A 24452-nucleotide genomic window follows, 5' to 3' on the forward strand; every position below is an offset into this window, starting at 1 on the left:
GGGGTGGGGTGGGGGTCCCTTGGAGGCAGGGAGCAGACCTTGCTGCTCAGACAAGGCTGGCCCATCTCTCGGAGGGACGCAGCAGCCCAGCCAGGAAGCTGGGGTGTGTCCTGCCCTCTCGCTGGGGCACCCTGGGCAGACAGGCGGTGTCACTTGGCTCTTGTTTCCAAATGGTGCGTGATTTGCTGCCGACAGTGCCATGGCTGTGGCTGACACTGGCTTGGGGGTGTTGCTCTCGGACAAGCAGGTCTCCGTGGGTCTCCGTGCCTGTCCCACGCTCTGTTCTTCACTCAGACTGCAGAATTGTCCCCATGCACAACCTCAGCAGCTCTCCAAGGGGCTGGGGGGACAACAGCCAAGCCTGGGCAGGGGGGTGGGGAGGTCACCTGACAGGACCGGCCCCACAGACTTGTTCCTGACCAAATGCCCTTCTGTCCCTGCCAGAGGAAATTGCTGATCTGACCGACCAAATCAGTCTCAGCGGCAAAACCATCCATGAGCTGGAGAAGCTGAAGAAAGCCCTGGAGAGCGAGAAGAGCGATATCCAAGCAGCTCTGGAGGAGGCTGAGGTTGGTCCTTGTTTCCCACTGATGCCTGGATGTTCCTGCTGCCCTCAAGAGCCAATGGCCCACCCTGCAGCTCTGGCTGGGTGCTGCTGGAGCAGGAACCCACACTGTGCTGGCAGGGTGACAGTCCTGAGTGTGGCTGCAACCCCTGGGCAACCTCGCTCATGGGGGTCGTGCAGCCACAGCAGGGCACTGGGGTGGCTCCACCTGCCCTGCTCCCCGTAGCTCTGGGCTGGGGGGCAAGGCCAGGCTGGGGTGGGTGGCTGGGGAGATCCCCCCCAGGGGCTGCCTTCCCACAGCTGCCACTGTCTCTAGGGGGCCCTGGAGCATGAGGAGAGCAAGACCCTGCGCATCCAGCTGGAGCTGAACCAGATCAAGGCTGATGTGGACAGGAAGCTGGCGGAGAAGGACGAGGAGTTTGAGAACCTGAGGTGTGCGCTGAGAAGGGACAGGCTGGGCCACCACTGTGGGGGCAGAGCTGGCACCGTGGCCCTGACAGGGCTGCCCTGGACTGGGAGTCCTCGGGCGGACGGGGCTGATGCATCGTCTCTCCTGCAGGCGCAACCACCAGCGCGCCATGGACTCCATGCAGGCCACGCTGGATGCAGAAGCCCGGGCTAAGAATGAGGCCGTCCGGCTGAGGAAGAAGATGGAGGGAGACCTGAACGAGATGGAGATCCAGCTGAGCCACGCCAACCGTCAGGCTGCCGAGTTCCAGAAACTGGGTCGCCAGCTCCAGGCCCAGATCAAGGTTGGGCGGCTGCGGGTGGGACAGATCCAGCACTGTCCCTGCTGCCAGCCCTGGCTCCCTCCTGTCCCCACTGACCCCTTGCTGCCTGGCAGGACCTGCAAATCGAGTTGGATGACACTCAGCGCCACAACGACGACCTGAAGGAGCAGGCGGCTGCCCTGGAGCGCCGCAACAACCTGCTGCTGGCGGAGGTGGAGGAGCTGCGGGCAGCGCTGGAGCAGGCGGAGAGGAGCAGGAAGCTGGCGGAGCAGGAGCTGCTGGAGGCCACCGAGAGGGTCAACCTGCTCCACTCCCAGGTGAGTGACACCATGTCCAGTGTCTCTGCTGGCCCTGGAGAGCCAGGAGCATGTCTGGTAGTGGGGTCACAGTGAACAGCCAGTTCCTGTGACACTGGACCCGCTCTGTCCACAGAACACGGGCCTGATCAACCAGAAGAAGAAGCTGGAGACAGACATCTCACAGCTGAGCAGTGAAGTGGAGGATGCAGTGCAGGAGTGCCGCAACGCTGAGGAGAAGGCGAAGAAGGCTATCACGGATGTGAGTGTGGTGTGGGCTGCGCTGTATGGTTCAGCAAGCGTGCCCAGCACCCCGGGGGGGGGGGGGGGATAGGGTCTCAGAACTTCTCCGTTGAGCCTCTGTGTCTGGCAGGGCTGCCTGGCCTTGTGGTGATGCCTCTGTGCTCTCGACCTTGCAGGCTGCCATGATGGCAGAGGAGTTGAAGAAGGAGCAGGACACGAGTGCCCACCTGGAGCGGATGAAGAAGAACATGGAGCAGACCATCAAGGACCTGCAGATGCGCCTGGACGAAGCGGAGCAGATTGCTCTCAAGGGGGGCAAGAAGCAGATCCAGAAGCTGGAGGCCAGGGTGAGGAGGCAGGGGCAGACCCCTGGCTGTCCCCCCAGGAGCTGGCTCCTGGTGCTGCCCTAGCCCCTGTGGCACCAGGCTTTGGGGCCCCGTCCCTCTGGGGCCAGGCTGTGTCACGGGGGGACCGTGGGGCAGTGAGGGACAGTCCCGGAGGATCTGCAAGCCTGGGCCTGGCTCCCAGCATTTGCTTGGAGTGGCTTAGCCTCTGCTGTGGCTTCTCTGGGCTGGGAAGGTGGCCTCAGCTGGGGCTGGGGCCAGGGAGCAGAGCACCGAGCTGGCCTTTACCCACCTGCAGGTGCGGGAGCTGGAAGGAGAGCTGGATACGGAGCAGAAGAAGATGGCTGAAGCCCAGAAGGGCATTCGCAAGTACGAGCGGAGGATCAAGGAACTGAGCTACCAGGTACAGCAGCACCCGTCACAGCTGCAGCCCCGCGGGCCCTGGCCCAGCTCCCCCGGCGCTCAGCCTCTTGCATTACCCAGTAACCCCCATGGCAAGCCTGGTGCAGCCCAGCCCCCGCTCGTCCCGGGCTCTGCGGGGACCAGCAAGGGCAGGACAGGCTTCTCCCTGCCACAACGCCCCCCCTGCTCTGTGTCCTTCTGCCCGTTCCCAGCGCCTCCTGAGCTGGGTGCTGGGACACCAAGGGGGCACCAGGGGACTGGGCTGGTGCTGTGTGCGTGTGTGGCGGGCTCCAGCAGCACCGGGACTCTTGGATGAAGGTATCGGGGTCTGCTGGGGTCCTGCTAACGGAGCTGGGGCACTTGCAGGCTGAGGAAGACCGGAAGAACCTGACACGGATGCAGGACCTGATCGACAAGCTGCAGAGCAAGGTCAAGAGCTACAAGCGCCAGTTTGAGGAGGCGGTAAGTGCCTGTCCCCACTGCTGCCCTGCTGGGGACGAGGACAGGGTGGCCCTTCCCCGGGGCTGCGCGTGACGGCTTCAAGGGGCCGTGGGGCTGACACGGGAGCTCGCAGCCTGGTGTCCCGGCTGCGCCCCACGCGCCCGCCCTTCCCCGTGCAGGAGCAGCAGGCCAACTCCAACCTGGTGAAGTACCGCAAGGTGCAGCACGAGCTGGATGATGCGGAGGAGCGTGCCGACATCGCCGAGACGCAGGTCAACAAGCTGCGCGCCCGCACCAGGGAGGTCATCGCCTCCAAGGTAAGCCCACCCAGCCGCGGGAGCCAGAGGGACGGCTGCACGGCCGCATCCTGCCCGGCACCCTGCGGCGCTGCCATCCTCACCGGGACGACGGGCGGCAGAGCGCTCCCTGCGCCGGGCCCAGGCTCTCACCGCAGCCCCTCTGGTTTTTTTGCCAGCACGAGTAGTAGCTGCCCTGCCCCGTCTCGCCGTAGGTTGGAGGCAAATGGCTGCAACAGCCGCTGCCAGCTTTGCACCGCGTGAATAAACGTAGATCTGCCAGGACTTGCTCCGCTCTGTCTGTCAGAGGGTTACCAGGGCCCTGCCTCTGCTGCGGGGGCCAGGGGGGGCAAGCCGGGCTCTGGGGAGAGAGCTTGAAGCCAGGCAGGGGCAGGAGGGGGGCTGCCCCCCAGCTTGCTCCAGGCTTTAGGAAAAGAGCCTTTTCCTCCCCCTCCCCCCAAACCACCGCGGCCCCCGCAGCTGGAGGGGAGCAGCACAGCCCTCACCCCTCCGCTGCTCCTGGGGGAGCACCAAGAGCCCGGGCCGCAGGGCGAGGGGTGGTGGCAAAGGGACGGCAAAGACACACACCTCCACTCGTTTCTTTAAAATAGATTTCTTTAATAGTTTCCATTTAATACGTTTGCAGTTAGTAAATTGGCATTAATCTGGGCAGCACGAACCTCAGCAATCCAGGGGGATAGTGCAGACTTCCAGAAGTATTTGTTAGCGACAGGGGCCCCGCCTCAGCCCCCCTCCCGGCGCGCAGCTGCTGCAACCTCTGCCCAGCACCTTCCTCCCCTGCTCTCCATAAATGAGACAAAACAAGGATGAAGGACGGAGCTGTCTGGTCCCTCTCAAAATGAGATTCTTGAGGCATCTGGCATGGACAGACGAGCCCACGGGACTGTGGTCCCCAGTTAAAATTTGCCTGCGCCCCTCTGCACACTCGCGCCCCTGCCCAGCGCAGCAGCGCCCTTCCCCTGGCGCCCAGCGCGCTCCCGCCGTAGTTTCTCTGCGCCCTGCGCCAGCCCAGCCGCCTCCAGCAGGCCGGGGTACAGGAGTGACCCCCGCTCCCACGGGGGACCCCCACGGCCAGAAGGCGGCTGCGCCCCACAGCCGGCCCCTAACTGTACCTTGCACAAACACGGGATGCGAGAGAGATCTGCGCGTGATAGCAGCAATCACTGGATGCACCAATTAACTAGACTATGGAAAAGGCATCCCTTAACTTAAAAGCTTTTTAATTTGAAGCATTTATTTTAAGTGTACATCTATTACAGTTAAGAAGAAGCAAAGATACACCAAAAACACAAATACCCAAGAACAAAAAAAGTACAGATGAGAAAGAAATTAGCTCCAGGGAGGTAGGGGGCAGGGTGAGGGTGACCTGATGAAGAACAGAGAGTTGCAGCTGCCCCAGCACGGAGCTCCCCGCCACAAGGGCTGCGACCAGGGTAACCTCACTGGAGCGGGGCAGAGGCTGCTCAGGGGATTCGGCCCCCCAGGGAGGGATGCGAGGATCGCCAGGAGCTCCTGCAAGGCTCCAGGTTTATGCACAAGCTCAGCAGCCCTGACCACCCTGCAAGCAAAGTACTGACTGCAAGTCCAGAGCAGGACAAAGTGTGAGATAAGCGAGAGGGGTGACCTTTAGAGAGCAAGTCCTGCACCTGGGGCTGGAAGCCTCATGCACTCATCCAGGCCCCAGTGCAGGGAGCCTCAGAGGGGGTTTCATTCTGCTGGCAACGATTAGAGACAAAACGCTACAGCTCTGGGACATCCTCGCCACCAGTCCCTCTCCAGAGCCTGGACAGAGCTGAAAGTCAAGTCATCTCATCAAATAAGTTAAGAAAATTTAAAAAAATGCAGATGCGTGTTTCAAAGAAAACTGGTTTCTTTTAGTTGGAGCTGCAAGACTTTTTTTTTTTTTTTTTTTTTTTTTTTTTACACTTAAATGCAGTGGCTCAGGACTTCAGGCTGTATTTAATTCCTAGGAATCTGACTGTCTTGGAGCAATACAATTAACACTGGTGAGCAGGCAGGGCACGTGCAGGTTTGGCAATCAGCACTGCCAAAACCAGATTCCCTCTTTCCCAACATACCCTACAAAGTTACTTTCACCCAGGAGTGTTTATTCCCAGCATTTAACACATTCTGATTAAAATAGATTCAGGAAAAAACTGACATCTCCAGTAAATATTGCACTTCAAGATTAATGTGTGTGTTGATATTAAGGACTGAAAGCAGAGACTGACATAAGACTTCCAGGCATAGCAGGTTAGCGTCAAGAGCAATGGTCCTGAAAAGGATTTTAAAACCAGATTAGTTACCCAAGAAGGGACAAGCTGCAAGTTTAAAAAATTAGTACATTTTAATGCTAGCGCTCTGTGAAAAAGCCAACCCCTGTTGCAATTCCACCACTGCCGAAATGTCTCTGTTCTCCGCAGCACTGTAAAACACCTTCAGGTGGGAAGGATCTGCAGGAAAGACAGCAGGAGCAGAGGTTCTCTCCTAACGCACAAACAGACAAGATTTAGTACCAAATGATCCAAAAGTAGATGGTAAAGAGGTGACTGGAGCTAGGGCTCTCAGGAATTAAAACCACACACACACACACACACACACACACTCTCACACTCTAACCAACCCTAAACCCCTGATTCCAAACCCCAACAGAACAGTTACACCTGAAGGGAGTCCTCGTGGTGGCTCTGCACATGGCTGGTGTGTCAGGGTCCCAGTCAGACTGGCTCCTTGGACCTCACTTTGGAGGGCAATTTCTGTGCTTTTTGACTTGCTAATTCTGGTAGCCGTGAAAGAGAGCCACAATTAAATTGGCACATACAGAGTATCCTCATCTGTCAGCAAAAACATACATCTCTGACCAGCCGTGCTGGACTAGAAGAGAGGAAAAAATAAAGAGGCTGGTTTTTGCAGGTGATTATTTTTATCCCAGAACAACTGGAAGATACATCCCTGAATGTGCTGCCCAGTGAGCTTTCAAAGTCTCATCCGTTACAGATCAGAGATGGGGACCGGGAGGGGGCTGGGGTTTTGACAATGCAGTAACGCTCCACGGTTCCAAGCCGCACACGCACACACACACTACACAGCGTATCCCTGAAAATCCACGGGCTGCGAGGTACCCTCCAAGCGCTGTCCATCAGAAGCCAGAGCGAAGAATTACTCCTCAGAAAAGTCTCTGTCAATGTCCATATATGCCTCGTCGATGTAGCTAACTATGGCACAGGGGGATGTCCGGTCTGGACTGAGCAGTATAGATACAGTCTCTTTCCAGTAGGTAAAACTAATACAAGAGCTCTGTGGGAAGAGAAGAGGCTGGTTAGCACGGTCCACAGGCACCAACACGCAGCAGAAGACACACCCCAAAGGCATTCAGAGGAGGGAACTGAAAATTGCTTCCTATTCAGCCCGGCTTCCCCAGCCAGGCAGTTTAACACCCCCGATTCACCATTCAGCCCACCCTCCCTGGGGCACGGAGCAGAAGGGCTGGGTGCTGGACCACCTGCACCTTCCACGACCAGCCTCCCACGATCCAGCTACGGGCAGGGACTCCCAGCACCCGTGGGTACGACAGCCCTGCTTAGAGCAGCGCGGGGTGACCAGCGCCCCGGCAAGCCTGTGCGGGGCAGCAGGCAGGGCTGCCCGCCAGCAGGGCACACACACAAGCCCAAACTTCTCCTTCGCTGTCTGATCCAAACACAAACTGGGACACTGCGGTGCTGCAGACCAAGCCAGTGCTGGCAGCAGCTCCCACTCCTGGGGAAGACACAAAGACACCGCACCCTCCCTGCTCGCACCCCTCCTCCATCATTCTCCTAAGGCCGAAAGGCCTCTCCGGCAGCCCTACACCACATCACGTATTACTCAAAGCCATTACACACCAGACAACTATTCCATTCCACCCCACGAGTGGCCCAAGACACAATAAGCACTGCAGCGTGTGCACAGCACAACACAACCTTGAAACGCAGCAGTGGCCAAGAGCTTTGGCCTTGGCAGCGTCTCCCCTCCACCGCCCGGCAGCCCAGCGCACTGTGGGCGCATCAACCCACGGCACAAAAGCTGCGACACAGCGCCCGGCTGCTGCAGGCCTCGCGCCACCCTGCTGCTCCCCGGGTCCAGCTGGCCCAGTCCAGCACTGACCCAAGCAGGAAGAGTGCTGGGCTAGACAAGGCTGAGAAAAACGTTACAAGCCTGCACCGTTCAGTGCAGCTTCTTCCTCCATCATGCCCCTTTTTCTGGGAATCGAAGCCCCCTATTCTATTTTAACTACTTCCAAAGCCGTAATACTGCTCCTTTTCAGGTACCTCGTCTACAGCAGGCTGCCTGCCCTGCGCTCAAACCACAGCCGCGGGGCTGTGCACTGCAGCGTACAGGCACACCAAAGAAGGGCTTTTCCATAAACACGTTAAAAACCTGTTAAAGCTGCCACCTAGCCACTGAAAAGCCAAGGAAGAAACCTGTGCAACCTCACTTCAGCCTTCTACAGCCTATACAAGGGAGCTGCCTTCTCATCATGGGTCACTTCTTTATCTTGCCAGAGCCCAAGGCAGACCAGCTCCGGAGTGGAAACTTGCAGGCTGCTTTGCACAGGCAGCTGCCTTTCCCCTAGCAGCTACATCAGATACTTTTCCTACAGTTTGCCACACCAGGAAGAGAGGGAACAGTCTGGTTAAGGCGCTAACTAGTCTGGGAGTTGGATTCTGTCCTGCCTCTACACCCCTGTGCAGGGCTGGCCATCACCAGCCCTGTCCCTCACACCCACTCAGCATCGGCAAGTCTCACTTCTGTGCACCAGAGCCAAGACCTGAGGTCTTGTCTGCAAGGAATCCCCGCTACCTTGTAGTAGCGTGACTGCTTGTAGAAGGGACCGTTACTGGGTGAGATGGTGTGAAAAACACTACAGAAAGTTACACTGGGGGCACAACTTGCTTCCTTCATTCCTTTCGCAACCTCTCACCTTCCCATTTTGGTTAGGTGACTAGTAGATATTGCTATGATGGAATTCTTGCTATGGTAAGAGGTTCACATACATTTTCTAAGCAGGTGCTGTCTTTATCCTTGTTGAGGTAATGCTGTTGCCAGAATCGCAGGAGACTGTGGAAGTTGTTCAGGATGAAGCCTGGGTATTTTTCTGTATATTCCATCTGTTGCAAAGTGCGCAGGTAAAAAGGTAGCTTTTCTTTCCTTCGGGCCAGCATTAGGATAACTAAACTTGTGTTCAAACAGCTGACATTTTCCTAAAAGTAAAAATGACTCTAGGTCAAAAAAAAAGAAAAACCAAAACCAACAAAAAAAAGCCCAAATCAAGACATCTGTTGTACACGTCCTTACAAAATGTGCTTGTGATAAGCATGCAGTGGAGGTGCTCCTACACGTACCAAGAAAGAAGGGACGCAGGTCTCCTCAAGATAAGCCACATTGCTCCCCGCTCCCAGCCCAGTTCATCACTACACAGTATCAGCAAGGTAACTGCAAAGTTACCGTCAGCTCCTTACCTGTGTAAGTGTCTGTACATGAATAATATTAATGAGACGGAAAAGAAAGGACATTCTCATGGACATCTGGGACATATATGATAACAGGCGGCACTCTGACAGGACTTCTGCGACTGCAGCAAGAGGAAAGAGACAATCATCAGGTGCTTAAAGTTCAGACGCATCGGTCCAAGTAATACAGCCGTGAGAACTGGTGCTCAGACTGCAGCAACGAACCTGCAGGGTGGCATTTCCCTGTTTAAACCCAACATTTTCAAATCCCAGGCTTAAGATAACCACTCTCACCACAAACACCACCCCCCCCCAACCCTCACTTCTTATTCTTTACCTTTAGCATCAGACTGATTCTCAAATCGGTCCAGGGACAGTGTAATGCAGCGAACAAGCATGTTTGAGTCAACCAATGAACTGTTGATCTGATTTAAAAATATCTGGAACTAAAGAGAAGTATTTTTCAGTGTTGCATTAAAAAACAAACCAAAAAATTCATCCTACATGAACACTCACAAATGAGGTCTGATGGAACAGCATTTCATACCCTTTTCAGAAAGGGTATGACCAAGAAGTGTACTGAATCAATTACTCTGTTGGCACAAGGGGAACCCAAGTAGGAAGAGCTATAAGCAGGGTTTGGCAAGTAGGGCAACAGTTAGCGTTCTCCAGATTTTCGACACTGAAAGAGTACAATTCTTGAAGGTTATTGGAGAAACCGCACCTTGAATTCTGAGCACGAGCACCTAAAACATGCATTTCACCAGCATAAGGCTTCACAGATGTGGACAATTTCCCCTTCCCTTCAGAAACAGAAGTTTGGTTCTGCATACCAACACACTCAGGGTCAGGGGAGGTTTAGACTGGATATTAGGAAGCACCAAAAACAGTGGCCAAGCACTGGCACGGGCTGCCCAGGGAGGTGGTGGAGTCCCCACCCCTGGGGGTGTTTAAAACACGCACCGATGCGGTGCCTGGGGACATGGGTCAGCGGTGGGCTTGGCAGTGCTGGGGTAACGGCTGGACTCGATGATCTCAAGGGTCTTTTCCAACCTGAATGATTCTGTAATTCTACGATTACGCTTGTTAGAGATAACATAAAAGTAAGAGGAGAGAGATATACACTCCCAGCCCTGCCTCATCCAATCCAAGCCAACACTGGCACTGAGGGCTGACCAAAGGATCCCTGGAGCAAGTACCTTAAAAACATTACGGAACAGAAAAAATGCCAAAGCCCCGGCACCACTAAAATCTCTTTTGAAGCTGTTTCACTTCAATGAGACCAAGATTTTATACACTATTTGTTCTGAAAGAGGGAGACAAGACAGCATGGCTGCTGGCCTCTGTAGCTCCTCCAGTTCTGTTTTTCTACACTTATTTTGTACAAGCAGACAGTGCCAGGGACGAATACAGTGAGGGAATCATACAGAATGAGAGTTACAAAAGTTATAGATCAATAAATGGGAAGTGCACACAAAGTATAAAAATGGATTCTCTAGAATGTGTGACTTCATTTACCAGAAAACAACCTGAAATTAAATACATCTTTCATTAAATACATCTCTGCTTCTATTCTCCCAAGGTCTGGCAGATCTAACAGCAATCAGGGAGAACTTACAGTAACATAAGCAAGAGTATAAGGTCATTCAAAACCTACCCAGCAGTTGATGCTATATACACAAAGTGCACAAGAGCATGAAACCACTCTGCATAGAGTGCTGCCCGTTCCTGATCTCCATATGCAACTAAGTTTTACAGGTAATTGCATCAGCCATGACTTCTTAAAATGTTTGTAAGTTCAAACAGCATCCAAGGTAAGATAGGTCTTTATGCAGTATCAAATATTAATGAATATTTTAAATTACCTCCATGAAGACACCCCTCACCCCCTCCAGCTCCAGTAAGATTTTTTGGAGCCTGTCTCAATGTGCACAACTACAGCTTAACCCAAGCCCCAGTGACTTCACAGGAAATGTTCTACCATTTTTGAGCCCTGACCTTCGACCTGCCTAATCACATAACAGGGCAATGTTTTCTGAACAGCTCAGCACTTGCTGACTCAGAACAGCTGGGAGCACTTCTGAAAACACGAGTGTATGCAGCAACATACATGCTTGTGAAAAGACTTTGGCAGCTCACTCCTCAGTCTGTACCGTGCACCAAGCTCAATAATCACACCAAAATCAGCAAATGAATCAGAGTTTTAGTGCTACGTTTGGTTATAAGAGCATGTAATTTGACCCACTGGGGACAGCTTTTACAAATATTTACCTTCTCATCTGTGTTGATGTACTTGTTGAACCTCTTGAATGCATCAATATTGAATTTCATCAGTTCTCCCAGAAGGTCAAAGTAACTCTGAAGCACATCTCGTGACTTGCACTCACTATCAACAATGCAGTAGAGAATATGCTGGCAAGGGAGGAAAACATGTTATTGCCACAGTTTAACCCAAGCCAGCCGACAGCACAGACTGATCTAATCACAATTTCAAACATTTATCTGCAGGTTTAGTTCTTAGATGACAGAACTGAAGACAATGATTCAGATGTGTCTTCTGATAAATTAACTTCCCAGTGATGCCGGCTCTACAACTGACCACCCCACACCTGGTTGCCACAAGCAGAATTCACAAATACTTCTCAAAAATTGCCCTACTCCCAGTGAATATTTAATACGGCATTTTTACCCCCTTTTGAATTCATGACAGATAAATCCTTTTGGATTGCTATGGAGACACATTACAGAGGAAGTCTGACATATACTTCATTACCTCCAGGAGTCCTCTCTTTAGCAGGAACATCTGGTCTGCATAGGAGGTGGTGCCTCGCAGAAAACTTTCAACTGCCCTTGCCTGCCAAAACCTGAGAAATAGAAGAAATGAGGTTTTAATTTTGGAACAAGGGGAGTATTCTATCACAACTATAATTTAAATCAAATTTTGTCATCTGCTTCCTTCAATCCGAGTATGTTGATCCTGTAGAAAAATCACAGACTGTAGAGAGTCTGAGGTCCAATGCAAGCTTTGGCATTCTCCCTCACCTGCACTACCATGATAGCCAAGTGCAACAAAGCCAGATCTTTTCACAGTTTACGATTTTCAATTATTTTCAACTGCTAGAAGCTGTATGAAAACAAACCAACTTCCCAATCAATTCAAAAAGGCATGTTACAGCGCAAAGTGAACCCACCTGAAGGAGGATTCAGCTGGTTCCTTCTTCATGACCTGAAGCAGTCTGGTCAACAAACCTCTTTTCCCATCACAGACAAGACTCCTAAAGCACATGAAGAAATTACAGCATGAGTGGAAGGGCTGGCAAGCACTGTAACCTTGTAGAACACCAAATCCAGCCTCTTCTCCAGAGCTTTTAATGATCAAAATCCCAGCATTAAATATACAGTACAAACATATTCATTAACTTTTATTACTAGTACTACCAGTGGAAGAGTTCTCCTGCCTGCCTTTGGTAAACATCTGCAATACCTGCAACATGACTTCCAAATAAATCCTAAAGAAAAATTATTCATTTTCTCTCAAAATTTTAATGATTTCAGAAATACCAATTCACAGCTCGTAGGAATTAAGGGATAAAGAAAAAATATATATAAGATATTTAAGCTTCGGAATGAAAGAAACACAATGCCATTTTGCCCAAGAAATGTAAAGGAAGTTCTAAGTTCCATTTAGGAGGCAGAACGGAGTATGGAAACCTACATACTACATGACTTAGCCGCCTTCTGTACGTAGTAGTAAAAGTATAGAGGCTGTGGAACTACAGTAAGCTTGTGCAGAAGCAATGCCTTGATCTCATGTATCAAGAAAAGCAACATGGCAACAAAATGCCAAGGATGAAAAAGAAACCAAGTTTAGGCCAGAAACGGAGCAATGCTGCCTGCCTGGCTGCACAAACCATCCTGCAGAGAGAGAGCAAGATGCTCCAAGTGGCACTCTTCTACTCAAAACACACCCCAGCATGCACATTCAGCAGATGCAGGTTAACAACCTACTGCATCGGAATCTTTGCTGGGTACCAACAGCCAGCTGACAAAGCCCTTGTGGGAAGTGGTTTTCTTGCAGCACAACAGCCTGCTCTTAAAAAACACTCAAGAGAAATAAGGAACTTTGCAGGTTGGAAAAAGCTGTTTATACCCTTGATCTGCTTCCTTTCAGTGTCTTTCCTAAGAGGGTGAATTTTCCCCTCTAAATACTTACTCCTTTTTGAACAAAGCCAAAAAGGTACCTGTGCTTAGAAGAAAAGGATCTGAGTAATACAGACACCATTTCTTCCCAATTAGGCACAGTATTACGATAATAATTATAATCTAGAAATCCTCTTAGCGAATTCCCTTTTGAAGTGAGGTAAATCTGCTCTGTGCAGACCAAGCCTCTGCTGGTAACTCTGGGAGTATCCTGATAACTAAATTCTGCAAACAGTGTTTCACCGTTGTGTGGTTTGTACATCAGAATCACATATTAAAGAGCTTATTAAATCAAAATAGTCAATGTAGCAGATACAGAATCTCTAGTGGCTTTTTTTGAGTAAGTGGTTTAACATGTTAATCTAATTTAGCTTATTCTAGTTATTAGCTGCTCTTAAAATAAAGACTCTGAGCAGATACACTTAGATCTGTTTATGCAGACTGCAAATGGACATTACGTGTGCACAGACTGCTCCTGAATCTCAATACTAAGATTTATTAGCAGCAGCAATTCATGCATTACAGGGATCCCAGTTTACCTTTCAGGTCTGTCTGCGATGCCTGCAGTGAGAAGGGCCAGGCAGACAGGCAGACCTAGCACATTATAATGAAGTCTAGGCCATGAACTCAACCCCCCCAATTTTAGGTTGCTTTTGTTTTTAAAAAGTCTTACTCTGACCACAAGCATGCTTTAGATTTGCTAAGGACCATGAATATTGTACAAACCCAGACAACTCCCACTGAAACACGTCACTGAAATCAAAGCAAGCGTGGTGGGCAGAAGAACCTCAAGACAGGTGACATCAAACCTCCCAAATAAGTGCCTGCAAAATGCTAGAAGCTGCTGACCTAAACCCTCTATCCCTACTCACCTGTCTGTGTTGACAACTGCATCAACTTCAGGGATGTTGGCTTTATGGGAGATTGCACTCAGCTCATTAAGTTCTTGGCTATTTAAAAGGAGATACTTGTTCCTAAAGCAAGACAGTTGGGGAGTAGGGGAGAAAAATATGATGAATTTAAAGAACCAGACAAACGTGCAATTCCACAAAGAGTAAAGCTACGCGCCTGTGAGGGCTGCACGACTAGGCAATCAGCTTTCGCCTCTCTAGCTCTTCACGGCCACGTACACTCTACTCCCCTCCACCACAGTATGCTCCCAAGGTACCCAGCTAGCTGCTGTTTTGTAAACCTCCAAAATTACCAAATGCAAGTTTCAGCACTGACCAGCTTTTGAGGTCGTGGGTTTTTTGCTGACCTGTTCAGAACCTTATAGTTTGTTTTGTAAATATTTGCTTGTGGACACTTGCTCAGCAACATTTTGTTGCATTTCAGAAGACTTAAACAGGAAACTTTTTCACAGCTTCCTACAGTTTTCTCTGCCTTATAGTGACCATGCTCTCTGATCAGTAATAAATCTCAGAAAGCAGAAACTGCAAAAGAATACTTGATCATCCTGGTATTCCATTACTCTGAGCAAACTGTTTACTCTGGAAATATTTAAAAATTTCATGAAATGCAGAAATCAGAAAAGGAATGCATATAAACCCCAAGGAATCTGCTTGAAATTGTTTATCAAATACTAAGCTTTTCATAATGAAAATCAATTAATTTATCTATAAAGTAAATTAAATGCAGAACAAGTCTGACAAAGTAGAAACGTAGTCCAGAGGCTCCCTCTGACAAGCTCCCTGCCCAAGGCCAGTGTGCTCCCTTAGAGCCCTCCTACTTCAAAGTGCTCAAAACCAGACAGCAAAGATTTATTTTCAGGAAAACTAAGGGAGCACAGGATGCAGTGATGAGTGTGTGCAAAGAGAACCTGTTCATCAAAACATAGCAACTACACAGAAGATAAATTATTAGACCAGAAAGGTGATGGGGATGCCTTCTTGCTTCAAACACTATCTTCCAGATTAGTGCCCACTGAGGCTGTCATGTGAAGCTTCTTTTGATCTGGATCAACAGGTTTCTGTAATGAAAATACAGCCTCTCTCTCCATGCAATAAACAGTTCCACAAGTTTGGTTTATACACAAATTTTACTGAAGTTAACATTAGTACATAAAGTACCTGCTCTCGTCTTGTCCTCAGCTAACTCAGCTTATCTATGATTTCATAGAAAGTTCAAGTAACTATTTATTTAAAAAACACTAACCAGATTCCACACATTCCACTTGCTCAAATGTAACAGCTGAAAGCTGTTTTCTGTTTAAACAAGCCTGAGATCTTTGTAGTAGCCACTTAAGCAGGAACATAATCTAAAGAGATTTTATTGGAAAATCTGGAGTGACTCCTAGGCAAACAATGTCTTCCATGGAGTATTTACAATAGGTCAGCCTTCTCCTTATGTTTACAGATGTCCAGCTCCCCATTCTTAAAGCTAATACTCCGCAATCGAAAAGGCTGATACTTCCAATATGCACATCTAGCAGTACTAGATAAAATCTATGCAAAAATATCACCCCGGCTGCAGATATGACCAGCTAGGCAAGAAGCGCAATATGCCTCAACTGCAGATGTTTGTAAGGAATCGGGTACCACCTCGCAGGGCTGAATTAGGGGAACAGGGCACTGACAGAATGCAAGATACAATTCTACAAGTCAGCATCTGTACTACTGTGCTGGTAGTACAGCATTAATAAAACACCAAACAATCCAAAAACCCAAGCAAACTGCATTACTCAAACTACTCCAGCAGACTGGAGCCTTGTAAGTATGCCTTTTGAAGGCAGACAGAAGCTTTCTTCCTATTCCCAACCTAGCTTCCCAATGACTAGCTGACAGGTAATTGTTCTCCTAACGTTTTCCCATCCAGTTTAATCAGGTCTTCTTCCCTGCTGTCATTCAGACAGCAGTCATGTCTTCCCAGCCTTTTTACAAAGGAAGACGACTATTGATTAGCCTCTTCAGAGGTACGCTGTATTTCATCCTGGTCTTCCAACGGCCTTTGTTTCATGCTTGTTCCACTCTGAATTAAACTTGAACATGTCCCCACAGGGTACAGGTAACTCTTGTGAGCACGCTGGCTCACTACCAACTCTCAGAGAGAAAACAGATGAACAGCAGCATGAAAGCTGCCCCCTTATTTCTTCAGCCAGAAAGTGCTAACTCATCATATGTATGTTTCGCTTCATTTCAACATGAAGCAAAATGGGCTATTTTTAATCATTCGCAAAGATAGTAAGACATGCCCACCAGAGAGCATATCCTCAGCCTTTTCACGGCAGGAGCTAAAAGGTACGTGACTGACTGAGTCTAGTTTCAGGATGGTACACTGTGCCATTTCCACGGAGCCTGCATGGGGCCTAGGACACCCGGTGTAACTGCAACCAGGCAAACAATACCGTGGAGCCACAACCTACCACCGCTCTTCATACTCACTCATGGTGATCACTAAAGCTCTGAAGAAGCCTCAAGAACTGTATCTTTAAAGTAATGTCCTAAAAGAGAGACAAGAACGTTAAAAAAAATAATTGCTTTAGTATTTTTGGACATTAGTAGTTACCAAGCTGACATGAAACAGCTGAACTGAAAATCTATCCCAATCAAACCCATTTGGACAGCAGAGCAAGTGACCTGCAGAAATGGAGAAGGCTGCACTTCGCAGGCTTCCCAAAATAGAACAGAAGTGGAGACTGCCTCCAAGCCTATGCATCTAATGGTTAATAATTTCTTTTCACTGCAAAGGCAAAAAGGCTCATCACCATATTGATGAATTTAAAATATCTAGGTTTGAAATAAATAAATAAAAGCAAGCAACAAACCCCCCAACCCCTCAAAAAACTTGACTGTGATCCATTTTGTGTTCTGTGCTTCTCCTTGCTAGACCTGCTAGCTATCACTTCCTTAAGTTTTGATCATCCTTTACCTTTGGCCTCCAGGGACCACAGAATTAACCCCTTTCCCAGTTCCTAAACCAGGGATGAGGGGAAAGGCTAAATTGCCCTCTGCTAAATTGCTAGATAGCCAAAGACAAAGACTTAAGTGAAAACAGTAATTCACAAAAATCTGAATGCTCCCACATCTCAATTCATTTATTATACAAGCACTTGGTTACTCAGTACAACTCTTCAGAATTATATGATAGGATAAAAATCCAATTACAGAATTTAAAAAGTTACTCACTGGGCTACAATCACAATTTTGATTGTGTCCATGCAGAACGAGGGCTGATGCCGAGTGCTTTCTCCAGATCAGTTTGTCAAACAAGTTATTGAGGCCAGGAATCAGTTTGAACTCTGCTATCATTTTATGAACCTGGAAAACAAGAGAAGTATATACTCGTTTGCTGCAGCCTCAAGTATGGATATAAGATCGTCTGGTAAACAGATGGGCACAGTTACATCATCCTCTGACAGCAGAAAGAGTGAATTATTTTACCAAACATCATCTGTTTGTGTTAACATGCACACTAACCATGGTGTATCACTAGAGTAGTTTCCATTTGGTGGACATGGATAGAACACAGGTATTTTGGGGGGAAGCTGTGAGCCAGTGCTTCAGTTAACCACTGTGCCTCTGGAAACAGCTTTGGACACCAGCGGATCACTTACAGCACACGGAAAATACATCTACACCTAACTTCTATGTACCACAAAACTAAGCTGGGAATATTTTGCTGCCAGTCATCACTGAACATCCTTTGCCTTCCTAGTTCACTGCCGAAGCTGAGGTAGTCCTCTGAAGACAACATAAACTATCGATACCGTTTCTGTTCAAGTGACCTAGGCAGGAGTTCTGAGCAAAGCAGAGACCAGCAGCAACACAACCACACTGCAGTTCAAGTGCTGCTCCTTCAGGTTAAGGGGAAGTTGAATATCTTTAGAGAATACTCAGAAGGAGAAGAAAATGCCAAATTACTCAGGTTTATTTATCAGTCTGCTGGCCAAGCCACGACGCAGTACATCATGATGTGTTTGAAAGGGACTACAGAGTCACTCATGTAAAAAAGCTACTAATTTTGGTGTGAACAGCTGTTAAGTACCTTCAGTCCAAGCTGTGATACTTTCGATGTAAGCATGAGAGATGAGGAATAGGAGAAATAACGAAGAGGGACCCTCATCAGCTGTAGGCCTATGACAAGCAGTATCTCATGCTATGTGGTGCAAATGAAAGCCACACATGATCAGGAAGCCCAATAGGCTGTAAAAATCAAGTGCCCAAAGCAGTAATGGACGTGTTCCTTAAAATTAACTCACCAAAACAATAACCTAGGTCATGCAGAATTATAACTAGCAGTATTTCAAGCAGATCACTCCATTTTGTTCCATCCCAAATGATTAAAAAAAATATTTGAAGCTTATGTTATTTTACAGGTTTTAATTCTTATTGTCGTTTGCAGCATACCTGATGACCTTTTACAATGCTCTTGGCTGAAGCTATCAACTTTCCCGTCTATGTAGAAATCACATTCCCGCTGCTAGGCAGCTCTGAATATCACACCTGAAGAAGCACACAGCTCCTTCCCACCTCACCCGTGCTACCCTGACAGACTGCAAAGCCTGGAGTCCTTCAGTGCTCCCTCACTTTAAAAGGCTCTTGGACACATTGATCTATCACAAGCCTCCAACAAAAACAACCCTGAGGAATCTCTCTGAACAAAGCACTCCCTGTAGTCCCCCATCCCTCAGTGGCCAGCATGGCACAAGCACAACATGATGAAATGAAGCGTGCAAGCTGCCTACAAGAGCCTTGGCCCCTCGCTAAAGGAACTCTCCATGCTCATTTTAACTCGTGAATCTGCTCCTTTCCACTCAGAGCATAATCTGCTTGTTTGAAATTACTCACCCCTAATTTCAAGTGTTTAGTTTACTTTTAGTTTGCTTAACTCCAAGTTCTCACCTGACAGACGGCTGCATGACAAAGCTCCTGAGTCACAACAATTGTCTTTGAATCACAAACTATCCCAGACCCCAAACTCATTATACCTACTCAGCCTAGGGATGCCAAAACAATCCCTGCTCTACATTCATCCTTCAAACCCCTTTAGCTTTTTCCTGTTGCTGCCCAGCTTCACATGAATTGCTCTGTTGCCTTCTCGCTACTAAAACTATTACAAGCTTCTGCTGCATGCAGTTTGGCAGGAGCAAGTAAATCAGCTGATTGCCTTTCACCACAATACAGACATGCAAGACAGCCTACAAAAATATGTAACAAGTATAATTTAGGGTGAGACCATAATGAGAAGGAAGCAAAGGCACAGATCTGCAGTAAAACATCACTTATCCCCTCAAGGGTGCGATCATCCCCAGCGTGGCAGCAAGTAGGAGCCAAGTCACTGCTAGCACAGTTGTCAATTTATGCAAGTTAGCCAGGAGTCAAATTCAAACCAAGGATTTAGAGTAAACGTTCAGCAACAGGTCGAGTTTGTTAGGAAGCTGCATCATGCTCCAAGCAAATGCCAGGCCATTACGTCGATTATCATAGAGGATTGAAGCAGGTTTGTGATGCCCTTTAGAAATTCTATGCAAAATTATTCCAATATAAAACCAGAAAGACCTTTGGCTGCTCACACTGGGAGACTGGCATCACAGATCCTGTGCTTTTATTCCCACATAGGAAAAGAGATACCAACAAGCAGCTGAAATGCTTGCCAGTGAGGGTGCTATTGCTGACACTGCTGTTCCCTACTTATTGGAGCTTTCCACGTAGAACAGCTCAGCTCCAGTTCTTAATCCGACTGCTTCTCAGGAAGGGGCGTGGATTTGCATTGGCCACACAAGTCTTTGAAAACTTTATGTAGATAAGGAATGAAGGATATATCATGTGTTTCAAAGGCAGTGGATTTTACAAAAAGAAGAGCTGGCTCTGCACAGTAGTGTTTGGGAACAAAGTAACTCGAATCTTTCAAGAATTCAATTCCAGTCTTGAATCAGCCCTGGAGAAGAAGCAGAGAACCGCACGCCAGCTTTATCTGCAGATAGGTTCTCCATTTGCGTGGGGGCAGAAGTAGCAGAGAATGAGTAAAACACTGTTTTCCCAGGAAATTTAAAAAGTCACTTTCAAAGCTAGCTATTTCAGCAGGACACTTTTCACCCTGTCACATTTGGCAATAACACTCTAGAACTGACCCAGGGACGTCAGGAAGGTAGCACCTCCAGCTCCCGGAACAGGCTGCAGCTGGATGAATGCAAGCTGCAAGTAGTTTCTGCAGTATCTATGAAACTGCATTCTTGTGGTGAAATCAGGCAGGGATGAATTATCTGACTTGATACAATGGAAAGAAAAGTCCTCCTAACAGATCCATGTTCTGGTAGTTCCAATTATGCTGTAGGACATTATTATTATTTTTAATTTTTATGCCCAACAGAAACAGTACATCTAAAAGGAATGACAACAGGATTATGAGTTTCTTGTGGTAGTAATTGTGGTTTCTGCAAGAATTCCTAGTTTCCTCTGGTTAATATTATACAGAATCTATTTCTTTTTAATCTTGAGTATCCATCTGTAGGTTCAGAGTGAACAGGTTAGTTATATTCAGGGCTGTACTACACACTTCTACTTTAAATTCAGATTATGAGATTTAAGAGACTACCTGTGGAGAGTATTTGTGATTCCTATGCAGTCAGAGGTTACTAGCAAAGAACAAAATACTCAAGACAGATGTGCTCAAGCATCAGTCCCCCAGCACGGCTACTCTTGCCTAATACAACAGTCCTTCAACAACTCCAAACAATTTGACCCTCCCAATCTCTAGGGCATCTGAATGCCCCTGCTATTCCAAGCTGCTCTGCTGAGCTGAGCAGACTACCAATGCTGGAAAGCTGTCAAAACTGCACCAATGGATTGCTTTTCTTTTCCCTTCACAATATGCTTTTGACTCACTTAAACCATAGCCAAGCTGCAGTGACTGGTTCTCCACATAGGGAACAAATTATTCTTCATTTCAATGGCAATGAATGCGAAAGGAACAGATGAGTGGGATTTCTAGGTAGAGCCTAGCACAGACAGCACTGAAAAGTATCCTCCCAGCTGAGAGTTTAACAACATGCTCACACTCAGCTGAGACATGGGAACCTACTGCAAAAACCATCCACTCACAAATCACCCCAGAAGATTTCCAAAAGTGAAAGGAGCCCAAGAAGGGAAAGGCCTGAAGGGGCTCCATCCAAGCAGGTCACCGGCAGAGCAGGAAGGGGAAGAAAACTTGGCTGCAGCTCCTGCAACATCCAGGTACAGCCACATGCTTCCTCACACAGAGACAGGATGACTCACCCAGGAGGCATCCTTCTGCATCCATCCTGCACCAGAGCAGCAGCTCGGCAGACTGGCAGACCAATCCCCCAACACACACTGGTCAGCACAACTTGTGACAAGCCCTGCCCAGTGGCTCATTCTCCCTCTCTGCAATGAAACACTGCCTGTTTGTTTGTGCGTCGCTGCAGTGATGGGATTTGCCCAGCTTTATGCCTTGAGCTTTGCTCTTCATGTTTCTGTGCCCATGACCTAATTAACAAGCACTTAGGTTTAAAGACACATCAACTTCTGTATGCCTGACCCTTTCCAAGTGCTCACCTGATTCCTTTGTCTCCCCATGAGCAGCACACAGAGAACATACAACACCTCCAGCTTGTACATAATCTCATGCATGATCTTCATGGACTGTGGAAGCTGTGTTCGTGTGGAGGTGTTGGCCAATCCACTTTCATCCGAAGACTCTGAACAAGAAGGCAAAGATGTGAGCCTGAGGCAGCATCAACAGGAAAGGATTTGTTACAGTTATTACTTTTACACTGAAATACAGTAGATATAAGACCAGTACGTCTGCCTGAATCTTCTTCTCAACTAAAAATAGTGAAATACAACAAATACAGAAAAGAAAAAAATATAACTGGAACTTTCCCATAATAACCTAAATGGCGTCATCTAACTAAAGTAAGTAGGATCACCTATATGAATTAATAAACTACCGCACCAGAAAGGACATGGCAGTAAAGGTAATAAAAGTAGGGGTAAGATTATCAGAAGCATTTACTATCAGTCTACTTTAATTTCATACCTCAGTACCAGTATACTCAGGCCACAGATAAATAATTTTCGTTAGCCCTATCTAGAATTACACTGCTAAAGACAGAATTAGGACACAAACCACCATGATTGCAAGTGGAAAACCTGACAGAAATCATGAGTGACAGAGGAAAAAAATAAGGACAGAGTGAACTTACAGGCTGCAGTTCAGAAAGGAGTTAGCTCTGTGCACAATACATAACTAAGTGATGAACTGTCCTGCCACAGGACAGTGAATACTTTTTGAACCCATGTGAAGAAACAGTAACTAGGCAAACACACAAAAGAAGGAAACCATCAAAGGCTAAAAGGCATAGACGCCACCTCTGACTCACAAGTCCCTAAGCCACAAGCCACTGGAGACTGAGAAAGTTCTGGGAAAGCACATCTAGGTTTGCCTGCTAACTGATGTTGTGGGTCAAGAGCTGCGACTGGGCACGTTCCACCTCGAAAAAATTGCCTTGTGAATTCTATTCCAAAATACCAAGTGTTCTCCAGTTTCCACCAAGTTGGTGTTTATAAAGGTATGTGTGAGATGCTGTGGGAGCACTCACATTTTTTGTGCATTTTCAGGAGTTTTAATAATTAATTGCTACAAAACTAATGAGCTGGATAAGGAAGAAAGTTTTCCAAAGAAGCAGAGAAGCAAAGATTTAGATGTCAAAATTTTGGGATAATTCTCCTTATGTTACCAGGTACTTGGAGTTCTACAAGACATACGCTGCGTTTTTGTAATATTGAAGGGTGAAGAAACAAACCACATGCTTGTATTTTGCTAAGGTTATATTAACACTTACATATGCTCACCTGGAACAATTTAATTTTGCTAGAGCTACCTTTCCTTTTTAAAGAAGGGACCACTCGCTTGGTATGAAGTATTTGGACATAAAGCCATCAGGCTAAGTTCTAGAGCAAAAGCTGGTAAAGTCACTTACCTCAGATGTGTGTTATTTTTGTCACTCCAGGGAACTTTAGTGCTGAGGGTGTACAGCGTTACCTAGCTGTGCAGAGGGCACAGTTTGCTGTACATTTCCTTTTGCTAAATTCAGTTTACAGAAAAAAATAATAAAAAAATCATGGCTATGTGAGAACCAAATGGGAGTCAGACTTAAATACTGACAAGTCAGCTTTTCACACAAAAAAAAAAAAGAGGCATCCATACTGTCTGAAAGGAAAACACATGGCAAGCACCGAAGAAAGTTAAGATACGCATCAGCCAATGGTGGCTAGAGGATTGCAAGCCAGATACCTGTACTGCTCTGCTCTGCCTCTTCATTTGCCACTCTCATTAGTGCATCAAGTACTAGTGCATTGTCCAGCCAGGTGTACCATTCTTCCAACTCCTGGAGGAAGCTGGAAGTACCTGTTGTTTCAGACACCTTCCGTGTTGCCAGTTTGCACAATCGCTCAATGAAGCCTGGAATATTCAGAAGTGTAGCTGAAAAAGAAAAATACGATTTTATTACAATTTAACACCACCAACAAAACAGCCATCAAACCCTCTATACCACAAGGTACCAAAACATCTACATTAGTAACATAGAAGAGTACACAGAAACAAATTGCATCTGGTTAAAGAGATCCAAAGGTGGAAGAGGTTGATGTGCTAGGACTGGAACAGAATGTACATACCCTAGGTATGGTTCAATCAGTGGTAGAATAGTTTGTGCTGGACTTACACTGGAAAAAAAATAGTTCTACCCTACTCTAACTGCTTGTTTCCAGACAATTCCATTTGGGAGGCACTGCTGTTTTCCAGTCCACAGTGAGTCAATACAAAGGAACTGATCTGGCTGAAAATTAAGCTGGCAGAAATAAAGCAGCAGCCCTTGGAAGGGGCAGGTCCACCTTCCCTTTCCTCTGTGCAATGCTACCTCCTTCATTTTACTAGCTCACTTCAGTAGCTGGGTGGAAAGCTGTTAGATTTTTAAGTACTAGTTTCCCGAATTAGCTCATCATGGAACAACACAGATGGGGAACAAGTCATAGTAGCCCAGAGTCAGAGGGTTTTAATTGTTGTGGAACCGCACCCTTAGAAACAGCAGTTCAAGGACAGAAGTCACTGGCCTCCAAGATGCTTCTGGGGGTGCTAGGAGCTGCATTTTGTCCTAAAGTTTTCACAAGAAAAGCTTAATTACAGAACCTGTTTATTATTGGTACATGGCTAAGCCTTCACTTCACTACACACTTGCGTATGCAAGTAGAAAAGGACAAAGAATTTGACCGTGAACACTATGTGAAAGAGTGTTGAGATTCTGCCTGCTGGTACCATCTCTGAAAGAATAAGCTCTCTGATAAAATTTTTAAAATGGAATATGCTTTATAGTCTTAGACAGTCTCCAATCATGCAAACAAAACCCAATCAGTTAACCATTTGCTTAGCTAAGTTCAGCTCAGCAGGATCCAAGCTTGTTCACTT

The 24452-nt window shown here is 47.5% G+C and overlaps 2 protein-coding genes across 5 annotated transcripts in view; one reads left to right on the plus strand and one right to left on the minus strand.

The window, feature by feature from the left end:
- MYH7B (myosin heavy chain 7B) overlaps window positions 1–3603 on the plus strand; it is a 28688-nt gene extending 25085 nt beyond the window's left edge. The window contains exons 33-42 of the mRNA XM_037403170.1: window positions 445–569; window positions 882–997; window positions 1125–1317; window positions 1410–1613; window positions 1729–1854; window positions 2012–2182; window positions 2478–2582; window positions 2948–3043; window positions 3202–3339; window positions 3498–3603. Of these exons, the coding sequence (XP_037259067.1) occupies window positions 445–569; window positions 882–997; window positions 1125–1317; window positions 1410–1613; window positions 1729–1854; window positions 2012–2182; window positions 2478–2582; window positions 2948–3043; window positions 3202–3339; window positions 3498–3506 (1283 nt within the window). The 3' untranslated portion in view covers window positions 3507–3603. The remainder of the gene's footprint in view (window positions 1–444; window positions 570–881; window positions 998–1124; window positions 1318–1409; window positions 1614–1728; window positions 1855–2011; window positions 2183–2477; window positions 2583–2947; window positions 3044–3201; window positions 3340–3497) is intronic.
- Window positions 3604–4542: 939 nt separating this feature from the next.
- The window catches only part of LOC119155029 (transient receptor potential cation channel subfamily C member 4 associated protein), a 38707-nt gene continuing 18797 nt past the window's right edge, over window positions 4543–24452 (minus strand). For all 4 annotated transcript variants that reach the window (XM_037403171.1, XM_037403172.1, XM_037403174.1 and 1 more), the window contains 12 exons: window positions 23283–23471; window positions 21542–21684; window positions 17153–17284; window positions 16409–16467; window positions 13901–14002; window positions 12020–12103; window positions 11602–11692; window positions 11100–11240; window positions 9166–9274; window positions 8838–8950; window positions 8373–8579; window positions 4543–6636 (listed from right to left, as the gene is read on the minus strand). In XM_037403171.1, coding sequence (XP_037259068.1) covers window positions 6499–6636; window positions 8373–8579; window positions 8838–8950; window positions 9166–9274; window positions 11100–11240; window positions 11602–11692; window positions 12020–12103; window positions 13901–14002; window positions 16409–16467; window positions 17153–17284; window positions 21542–21684; window positions 23283–23471 — 1508 coding nt within the window. In that variant the 3' untranslated portion in view covers window positions 4543–6498. The remainder of the gene's footprint in view (window positions 6637–8372; window positions 8580–8837; window positions 8951–9165; window positions 9275–11099; window positions 11241–11601; window positions 11693–12019; window positions 12104–13900; window positions 14003–16408; window positions 16468–17152; window positions 17285–21541; window positions 21685–23282; window positions 23472–24452) is intronic.

The sequence above is a fragment of the Falco rusticolus genome, chromosome 10, assembly GCF_015220075.1.
Source record: "Falco rusticolus isolate bFalRus1 chromosome 10, bFalRus1.pri, whole genome shotgun sequence".
Taxonomy (NCBI): domain Eukaryota; kingdom Metazoa; phylum Chordata; class Aves; order Falconiformes; family Falconidae; genus Falco; species Falco rusticolus.